The sequence below is a fragment of the Ischnura elegans genome, chromosome 12 (genome assembly GCF_921293095.1).
Source record: "Ischnura elegans chromosome 12, ioIscEleg1.1, whole genome shotgun sequence".
NCBI lineage: Eukaryota > Metazoa > Arthropoda > Insecta > Odonata > Coenagrionidae > Ischnura > Ischnura elegans.
Window position 1 is genome coordinate 76491625 of NC_060257.1, and position 10893 is coordinate 76502517.

Sequence of the window (10893 nt, forward strand, 5' to 3'; positions counted from 1 at the left end):
TGACTATTGCATTAGGAAATGGTGGGATAAAACGCAATGAAAAATGAGTTTGGTTCGTTTAGTTTTAAGGGATGCCGATCATTCATCAGTCAACTGATTCCAAATGGCAATGAACAATTTAATAATCATAAAGGCCGAATATGAGTAAATTAGCTCCATTAGCTTGAAACATACCCTATCAGCAAACAGAGCAGCCTTGCCTTTGTCAGCAATTCATGTAAACCTCCATAACATGGATGCTTGGCCTCAATGATTCAATAACCCTTGATGAAATTTTGCATATATGAAAATCAAGGATCCTTCCTATTTACTGAAATGATCGACTGAAGGGATAAAATTTTCCTTAATAACTAAGATGCGTAATACCAAAGCATATGATTTACTGGTGAAAATAGCACTTACCACACCAAATGAAAGTGGAAAAATATTTTAAAATACATGCTCGAAAAAAACTTAGAGCTTAGCCTAGAAAGAGAGAAGAAAACATACAGATAGGATTACATACTTGAGAAGCAACATATTAACCCTCCTTCAACTAAGAATAAAGGACAAAACCTATCTTTAGTAACTTGCCAACAGGGGTAAAAGATGAAAACACTTTATTAAAGTTGAGATTCTATGAAAATATAATCACCAAAACAAAAAAAGATAATAATGTAATCACAGTGAGCACTTCTTCCACAAATTCGCAATTATTAAGATCAGTAACAGAGATTCAACAGCTGGATCACAAAACATTCCCAGCACCTGTGAAGGGTTTATTTGCTGTAAATCGGTTTAGCAAGTCCAAGCCCCACTTAGGTTGGTCCGATGGCACCATGTGTCCTGCATTCCTCACAAGTATTTCAGTCATGGGCCCAGCCACTTTGGAGTACCCAGCTATTTTTCCATCAACATGCCAAATCTGTCGAGAAGCATTCATGTACGCCTTTGCTCCGTTCCAATTCAAGGAATTTAGAAATGACACAGTCAATGGATATGCAACAATTATGTCCAACTGCCCATTGTAAAAAACAATTCTGTACATTCCGGAGTCAAGCAGGGCTTCAACCCATGGCTTAACTGACTGCATTACGTCCAGTTTCAAGTGCTGCTCAACCTCTGTACCACCGTTAAATGGCCGATCACCAACATGAATGGCACTGCGGACCTCTGCTTTCTGGACAAACTTGCCAAGGTCACCAAATTTACTATCATCGTGAGAATGCAAGAAATTGTAGTAGAAGGTGAAGCCAGTGGCATTGTAGAAGTAAGATGGATAAGGAGTGAGGTCTCCATTTAGAAGCTCATCAAATATCTGGAGAGAGACGATAAGATCAGCATTAAAAAATTGGTGGAAATATTCATGATATAGGGTAAAACTAGTCATTAGAGAAGATGAAGATTTGAGGATACCCGAGGGGAGAATGCAAAGAACAAAGCGACTATAGATTCATTAAATATTTCACTGAATACACACATATACAAAGAAAATATTTTAACGAATGAATCAGAAAATATTCTTCATGCACCTTAAACAAATATGTGCAGAAGCAAGTAATAAATATACGATTTTGCAGTGGTAGTTTGAGGCCTTTCAAGGGAGATAAATGCTGAACTGACAAACAGTGCAATATTCGGCACCCCCCCAAAGATCAACTATTGGCTAAAAAGATCAAATTTACCAGAATTGTTGGTCTCTAATTACAATAAATTATGTTATTACAAGCAAATACAGACTAATACATATAGTATCCTTAGTAGAGAATAATATGACGAATATTATATAAAGACAAGTCTTTGCAAAATAATCAGCCCAAAATCACTAACTGGCCAGAAAGGTACATATATTTCATCCTGATGATTAGGAATGGTTAAAAGTTTGAAGAATCAATTATAATGGACTGAATTACAAGGATGAAATGCCAAAAAATACATTCCATTAATACACCTGATCAAATTTTACATGCTCGTTGCCATAAACATCCTTATACATCAATGTCTCATGGTAAATTAGGTATGATACTTGAGTAAGAGCCATTATATCTAGTAACTGGCAAATCTAGTAAACATGCACAAATTTAAATGCAGCTAGCAGGAGGGTACAGATACACTATTGGACCATATGTTATCATACTGAACATAAAATATTGGGAAAGTCCCCAAAGTTTACAGCATGAGGAAGGATTTATCAAAAGTAAGTCACCCAGAAAGCCATTGCTATGACAACCTACAATGCTTTTAGGCTTTTTTGATATGTTCATGTCCACCTATTTACATACCCTAGCCATACTTTGTAAGTTCATTGCATATAGGCTTTACAGTATTGCATTACCCTGATCTAAGCAAATATGTAATACCTTGGTGGACTTTCTTTACTACCTCATACAAGAGATGTCTCCCTGAAATGTTCTCAACATGACAGCAAAATTTTACACCAAGAAATAACCTCTAAATAAAAACTGCTGTGTCCTAGGACTGAATTTCACCAACCAAACAGTTCCACACTCCCGTTGCCAAATCAGGGATGAAAGTGGATATGTCAAGAATAAGTACATATCTGGTAAGCAACTTTCCTCACAGAAAATTCTTAAAATGCAAAGCTATTGGAAATTGGAACAAAAATCTAATGATATTATTTTTACCTTTGCTTTGAGTGTGCCAAGGGAATTAGTATAAGCATTGGGCTAGTTTGCGTCGGATGCTGTCTGCATCAATGACAAATTTTTTCAAGACACTCCCTGTTATCCCCGAGTTTTCCATGAGATGTTCCACCTGACCAAAATTCTTTGAGTATTTCAGGTATTCCAAGCCCTTAGGCACCCTGTTAACTTAATGTGGCATAGATGAACATTTTTCAGATCTGGATTTAGAATTTCTGATATTTCAAATCAGTGCTTTAACTCTATGCAATGATAAGCAAATAAAATATCCCAGGTCAGTGGAAATCGTAAACAAAAGAAGAAGGAACTAAAATATAAAGAACAAACTCTACCTTGAAGGCATCCTCAAATTGCTTTGCCTGAATGTACTTGACACCTTCAGCTTCCTTGGCTTGGAAGAAGTCTCTTGCATGGGCATCAATTAGACCGAGTTGGTACAAATACCCAGAATACTTGAGCATGTGCTCTGGATCACAAAGGCCATTCCCAATAGCCAAGCCTGTAATTAAGGAACATTAATATTTTATCAGAAATAGTCAAACTATGTAAAATTTGAAAATACATGACCCAATGAAGAAACATAAAAGTAACCATAGAATGAATGATTTCGATGATATCACACACTTGTGCCTGTCATAAAATTGAGTATCCAATACCCAAACATGATACGACAACAGAGGCATAATTTGTCAAAAACTGCAATAAGTAAGCACAGAAGGAAACAGTTTTTACGTAAGTTTGGTTAGGTACTGCTAATAACTACAAGGCTAAATGCTAAACTTATACATGTTCTGAGATGGGTCATATACATCATTTTCCAAATTCAAACTACAAGCAAAAACACTAAATTTTACCCCAAATTACAGAATTTAATACTGACAAACTTCATTTCTCATAATATCTAAAAAGTTCCTATGAAAGTATTTTTCTTGCAATTGAATTATTCCATTTTGGACAATTATCTACATATTTAGAGACATGGTTACAGGAGCTGGAGTTCCACAACTTAATTGCCAGTGCAAATGAAATGAACTGAAACAATTTAAAACATATGATTCAATTTATTCTCAAGAATTACGAGCTCGTTGATGAGTTAGAATAATTCAAAGTTGTTGAATCATTTTAGTTAATTTAGGGGAAATAAATAATAACAGAAATAGCCAAATATATACAGGTATTGGCAAAGTAAGTCATTCCAAGTATACCCCAAAGTGAATTGGAATTCTGCCTTAGTCTAATTCAGCAGGGTTATTCCACTAATCCTATGGCCGGGCCATAAGTCGAAATCGACCATAACTACAGCCTCGAGACATACGTATGGCTTCGAGCGATTCTACTCTGAGCAAAAGGCCATAAGTCGGGCGGTAGCTATGGCCTAAAGGCCTTAACACTATGGCCTGCCTAGGAGGCGGTCATAACTCGGGCCATACGAAATAACATTGCTCGCCTACCGAGTTATAGAAGAAATTTACGGAGTGTTTTCGATTATATAGCGATTGTTTCAAGAAATATATTAATATTGCGGGGGAGCACATATACAGATTCAACTGGCATTGGCTAGATATATAAAATAAAGAAGCCGATTTCATCTGGAAAGAAGGAGTATACGGGATACGTGTAATCCGTTTGCATACGATGATAGTTGTTACTTAATTCGCAAATAGATATAGTGGATGAACTAAAAGTTCGCTTGTAGTTAAAAAGTTAGAAATACTTTTTCAATGGATGCTCTGTTAAAGTGAACGGAGGAACGGGCTTTTATTTGCTTTCTGTGCTACATTTGCTGGCAGATTTCTTACTTGTTTCGAAAAGCTGTAGGTAGCTAGAAATATCCGCGATTAAATGTTTTATATTTTAAGATTCTCGTAGCATTACGGTTCATGAGGGAGGATATCTAAGAAACAGGGCAACACATTTTTTTGGTAGTAAGGCAAACTTCAGTAAGTCGATGCGTAAAGGACAAATGTCGTCCATAAATCAAGGAAAGAATGATAGTCTCATATTGATGTTTTAATTTTATACAGCTACCTAAACATAAGCCTCTGATAATAAAATTAATGAAACTTAAAGTTTCAATTTCATCTTTAGATTTCGTGCATTTGCTGGATTTCTACGACTTTTGAGGGCAAATTATTGCAGCCATAAGACAATAGTTACACCATTGGAAGGAGAGAAAGGGGGTTAGAACTACAATAGGATGTCATGTTCTAACTCTATCCATTACATGTACAATTCACGAATATTATAATCATTATAATACTGTAGGGTACAAATCGTGTACAAATTTCTTCTGCTTCTTCTCGCCCGTGATTTGCGTTCTTCACTTTTTTTAAAGATCTCCAGCGTCTGCCGCCAGATCAGAGTTTAAAGAAAATCCAAATTTATCCTTTAATAAGAGTTCATTTCAGTTAAGGAACATAGAATTAATTTTTTATCCAAGTTGGAACAAACTTCCTTATCAAAAAATGACTAGTGTTAGAAAAAAGTGAACCCAACATATAGTACCAATTATAATTCTCATACTCGCCTGCAGAAAGGGCGTTAAGGCTTTTGGCCGGGCCATACGATATGGCCCCTCGAGAGTGGAATCAGTATAGGCCGTAATTTCGGGTCGGGCCATAAGAAACTTACGGCCGGCCATACGTATGGCCCCGTTTAGTAGAATAGCCCTGCAGTAATCTTTACTATGCTGAGCTGAAATATGTTTTTAATTAGCAAACCACTCTCAGCTGGTTTTTGACAAAAAAAATTATTCTTGTTTTTATTTCCACATTTGCCATCATGTGATTATAAATTTGAAGAATGTAGTGCTAATGGTACATTTCAATTCAAGGGAGGACGTTCTGGTATCTGACCTTTTTGCCGATTTGGAGTAATTTAAAAACCACTAGTATAACCCAGAGAAGAATGGAATTAAGCCATATTGTCATTGATAGTGAACGATACCAAACAACAGAACTTCCAACAGTCCCTATAAATACGGAATATACTGAATCGAGTTTTGAAAATTTGAACGATTGATTGATATGGTACAATGGGTGACGGCCGCAGAATAGAAGAGACAGTAATTAGTACAAAATAGGCAATAAAATAATATGACTAGGATGGCCAAACCGATACACAATGACCTTAGCAAATTAATATCATACCTTTAAGGTTAATATGCAGGGCAGCCTTGGGATTTTCTTGATGTATTGTGTATGAAATAGCAGGCACATACTTGCCTGAAAAATGCAAACAGGTACATAAATACAGATACACACATTAAGATGAGCAAGAACTCTGTAGCAACAGTATGTACAAAATTACAGTTAACTATGAAACCATACCCGCATATGACTCTCCAGTTACATAAAAATCATTCTTCTGTAGTTCTGGAAATAGTTTAAAAAACTGTAAAAGAGCAGAATACAGATTTTTTCCAACTTCAGTTTCATTTTTGGAGTATCCAAGATCATTTTCTGTGAAACTGTAGCCTGGAATTCAAAAGAAAAATTTAAATTTATGAAAAGAAACTATGGTAAAAATTATGTACATAACTCATAAAAAAAAAAGATCAGTAAGGGTAAGAATATGGGATATTCCAAAGGTATACTAGATAAACCCAGTAGTATTACAATAAAAAAAAATCATTTAACCAAGAAGATTAAATGTTTCATCAACACTAAATACAATTTAAATGCTATCCAGAGTTAAGGGTACATTTATTCTCATATATTTCTAGAAGTATGAAAATAAGTCACTCAATCAGAGGAGTCGATCAAAATGCTACCTAATAATACCTTACTACATTCCATATGCCATGTATGAGGCCCATAGCACTGTGATAATGTCAACTCTTAATAAAATGATCGTCATAAGTTTTTTTTTCAGATTTGTCAATGTATCTATGGACTTAAAAGGATGACATAGCCCAAAATTTTACACAACGAAAATAATTAATTGATCCCAAGTCTTGAAGGATAAATATTTAATATCAGAGAGATATATTTCTCTGAAATTACTTCAAGCACTGTGCTTCCAAAGAACCATAGAGGGCATTTAACTGATAATTTTACAGCAAACAAAAAACCATGAATTTTATTTTTACAGGTGGTGGGTTATACCATAGAGTAAGTATATTATACTTACTCTATGGTTATACCTTAGGGAATATTAGAAAAAAATAAGTAAGCTTGATTCATATTTTGCCTCAGGTCAAAATTTGTTGTTTTATGGAACCATACTTTTGATGCAAAATTTTCTAAAATCTTATGAAACATACGAGTTTAGAGAATTTTCAATGTCCCTTAGGATATTTTTCAATTATTATTTTGAATCCTCATAACTTCTGTAATAAACCTGCACATTTTTATAAGAATTGGATGTAAAGTATGGCTGAGACAAATTATTTTCCTCTGGATGAAAAACTGCAGTTTAACCCCAACTTAAATGGTCGTGAAAAGAACTAGTAGAGATAGCCTAGAAATATTTACACCGTTTCATTCCTAAATAGAAGAATGAAAATTGCCAAGTTTCACCAAAATCCAAGTCGGTGGGGGTCATGACTGGATGAACTTATATGGTATAACCCAGATAGCATTTTCTCCTCACTCAAACGGCCTTAGAAATGGGAAATTTAAAGCTAGGAGTATAAGGAAATGCTTAAGAGTATACCTGAATGTGAAATTACAAGAAAATAGATAGGGGCGCAAACTAAATTAGACGGATGGAACTCGAGTAATGGAGAGGCAAAGACAGCTGTTCCTTCGATATAATGTATGCGGAAAAGAGGAATGTCAACTTTATGGGGAACGATAGCAGCGAAAGCTTTCCCTTATCATAAGTTGTTGGACGTGAGGATATCATTCACCACAAAATACCCTTTCAAAGGTAACGTCGTATTCCTTCATCGTGTTAACTTCGCGCTAAAGAGCATAGAACTACTTCCTTACATATAAACAACAGAAATGAGTTGTTGAATGAATTCTAACCCTTGCTGCATAAATTAAAAAGTACAGCAAATTCTAACAAAATCAATTCCCTCCGCAAATCGACCTTTTAATTAAGTTTCGCCAGCATTCATTGCGCAAATGAATTCGTACCAGTGGCCGGACTTCCAAGAATACGTAAGGCTATTTTTAAGCAGTACCTGTTCCCACAGGGTTATCGATGTACAGCACACTGTGGGATTTCGTCCAAGAATATTTCCTCGGCTTTAGGTACATTTTTTTGTCCACATAAAATGGGCCGTGCTCGGTGAAGAGCCCAAACAAAGATGTGGCCCCTGGGCCTCCTTGAAGCCAAAGAACTACAGGCGCCGTCTCATAGTTATTCTGAGGAGGAAAATATTGTATTGAACGTTTTATATCACCACAAACTGACAACATCAAATCAAATTCACTCACTAGATATTTGAAGAGACTTACCATGGCAGGGAAAAACCAAAAGAAAAGGTTGGAGTTGTACTCCTTGTTAACTGTCAAGTAGCCGGAGTAGCTTGAGATTTTGGATACGCCGGCTAAAGCACCCACACGAGACAATTTCTGAGCTTGTTTTATATCTCCACTCTCAATTAACGGAGTGAGATACAAAGGTTTTCCAGGGTCCCCATAGACTGGGTATTGCTCCAATTTAGGATACACATTTATGAATCCACTGACATCCCACACTCCAATCAAACACAATAACAAAGGTGCCCACATGATTACTACTGAAAAAGAAGACAACACACAATGAACACAACAAGGAAAACAAGTCTTCACTGCCAAAATACAACTACAGCTTGGATCCGACTCTCAGCTTACTTGCCTCAACGAAATCCTGACAGAAGTGGATGCTAAGAAGTCAGAAGTTGTTCAGCTCCATGAATGAGTCAATAGCTTGAGCCTCTGAGTCACTCTGAGTCATATCCGTCATATCTACAGTCGGTTCAATGACAGGCATTTTGTTCGCTATCGTAGATCAAATAGACGAGCCGTATCTGAAGAGCCGTTCCATCCTTGAATAGCTCTTCGCGAATCTCGCGATCGTGAAACAAATGCATTGACGTGAAGCGTGCGAATCGCGGTAAGATTCAAAACGTGTTCAAAACGGTTGACGTTCGAGGCGTGTTTCCGGGAACTGTCAAACCTTTCTTGGAAAAGAAAATTTTATTATTTTTCTCTTGAATTATTTTACTTATAAAAATTAAAGTAATGGCTAAGATATAACAGCTAAAATCATATGATACATAACAAATGTTTGGAATTATCCAATATCTCCTTCCATTATATATACAGCCCTAGCTTATCCGGCGAACGTTGTACCGCCTATTAATCAATGAACAGTTTAGTTACACCATTTATGAATCGATAGCGGCTGTAATGATTTAAAAAAATTGACATATTATAATACATTAAGAAAACATTCATTGAAAACAAAAATAAGCATTAAAATGGCTTGTTGTAAACATATATTTTCTTTTTTCAATCTAAATGGGGTACACCGGGGGACGCATTAGCGGATTTTGTCTATGAATTTTATTTTTAACTAAGGAAATTCTAGACATCTAGGCGGATCTAGGGGGGGGGGGGGCACGTGCCCCCCCATATGCCATTACATCGGCCCTTTTTTGGTACCTATAGATGTATTTTTTTTGGAAAAATACCACATTCCCACTTTGCTCCTACCTACCATGTCTATAAATAAGTTCAAATCTTCTATTGCCATTATTTAATTCACTATTTACAATCTATGTATATGTAAAACAAAGTCGAAAATCGTGTTAGTTACACCATTTATAACCCGAGAACGGCAGAACTGATTGTAATGATATTTGGTTTTGAGGATTCGTGTCCATTGGCGGATCTGGGGGGGGGGGGGGGGGCACGTGCCATGTCACCTACCTACCATGTCTATAAATAAGTTCAAATCTTCTATTGCCATTATTTAATTCACTATTTACAATCTATGTATATGTAAAACAAAGTCGAAAATCGTGTTAGTTACACCATTTATAACCCGAGAACGGCAGAACCGATTGTAATGATATTTGGTTTTGAGGATTCGTGTCCATAGGCGGATCTAGGGGGGGGGGGCACGTGGGCACGTGCCCCCCCCCCTACCCTCACGGCACGTGGGCACGTGCCATGAGGGTAAGGTTCTCGGGATTTCCATTTAGAGAATTTATTTTACATTTTTGTTACCTAGCATATTTCAAATTTTAATTAAAACTATGGTAGGGGAAAGTTGGAAAAAACGGGGTACTTAACAAATGAATTGCCATATCTCATAAACTAAGCTATGATTCTCTGGTAATTATTTATTGAAAAAAAGCTTAATATTTCTGCTAGAAGTTGACGACAATGAAATAAAATTTTAAGCAGCTAAAACAAAGATAGTTAATATTTTCTTGCTATATGTCAAGTACCCCATTTTATCAGACCGGTCTGATAAAACGGGGTACTAAGTTTTACGTTAGATTTGTAGGCATAGTATGTCTAAATAATTTTTTTCAAGCAATCAATATATACCCTAGTCACAAAATGCACATTTATTTAGTTTATCCTATACATCGTCAATACCAGTGCACTCTTCAGGAGCCCATTAATTGCGATTAAAGCATTTTATCCACCCTTCTTCCAATTTGGACTTCGAATTAAGGTCATTGCTGTGAATGCAAGAGGTGTTTCTATTTTCTTCCTCTTGCTATTATACCGATGGCTAATGTTCTTCAGCAGTTTACTTTATCTTCTTCTTCCTGCCCTCTAAATTAGGCTTTGCAGACTTATCGGCAGAATCAGTTTCAGGCATGGATTCCGTCTGAAGTTTCCTTTTGCTAGCCCTGGTCCTTCCTTGATTCGAAAATGAAATAAGTTCTTTCTTATAAGGAGAACTTGTCAGAATAGCTGTCTTTCCTTTCCTTCTTCGGATGGTTCCTTCTCTTTTCTCTGCTCTTGGAACTGCTTTTATATCTTGAGGAGAGACCTGAAACGCTGACGTTGAAGGTGCAGTTTGTTCTGACTGTGTAGTTCGTGATGGAGATGGATCAGAAGACACTCTCGATGGTGACTCTGAAACAGATTTCAGGGAATAGACAGCGTTACTCTCAAGTGGTGTCTCTGTTGTTTCAACTAGCTTGTCGGTGGTTTCCGTTGGTGTGTCTGTTGTTTCAGCAGGCTGAAACATCCAATCCGAAAACACATCCGGATCCAAGGGAAATATTCCAGTCTTACGGAAACCATTTACTGCAGTTTCAATGGAAGCGGCTTTCATGAATGCTGTTCCATAC

The 10893-nt window shown here is 36.5% G+C and overlaps 1 protein-coding gene across 4 annotated transcripts; it reads right to left on the minus strand.

Moving 5' to 3' along the window:
- Positions 1 to 582: 582 nt before the first annotated feature.
- LOC124169124 (venom serine carboxypeptidase) lies at positions 583 to 8630 on the minus strand. 4 transcript variants are annotated; one of them, XM_046547620.1, is made up of 7 exons: positions 8429 to 8630; positions 8051 to 8334; positions 7774 to 7957; positions 5972 to 6118; positions 5792 to 5866; positions 2975 to 3141; positions 583 to 1297 (listed from the first exon to the last, which is right to left on the minus strand). In XM_046547620.1, the coding sequence occupies exons 2-7, from the start codon at positions 8324 to 8326 to the stop codon at positions 728 to 730; spliced, it is 1419 nt and encodes a 472-aa protein (XP_046403576.1). In that variant the 5' UTR covers positions 8327 to 8334; positions 8429 to 8630; the 3' UTR covers positions 583 to 727. The 4 variants fall into 4 exon arrangements, with proteins under 4 accessions (XP_046403576.1, XP_046403578.1, XP_046403580.1 ...); XM_046547622.1 differs by having other exon boundaries at positions 8433 to 8527; XM_046547624.1 differs by having other exon boundaries at positions 8051 to 8331; positions 8429 to 8517.
- Positions 8631 to 10893: the final 2263 nt, after the last annotated feature.

Coding starts and splice junctions, on each gene's coding strand:
- LOC124169124 (XM_046547620.1), bottom strand. CDS start 8,326: ATGTGGGCACCTTTGTTATTGTGTTTGATTGGAGTGTGGGATGTCAGT. Junction 5,867..5,971: donor AACTGGAGAGTCATATGCGG/GTATGGTTTCAT, acceptor TGCATTTTTCAG/GCAAGTATGTGCCTGCTATT. Junction 3,142..5,791: donor CCTGCATATTAACCTTAAAG/GTATGATATTAA, acceptor CCTTAATTACAG/GCTTGGCTATTGGGAATGGC.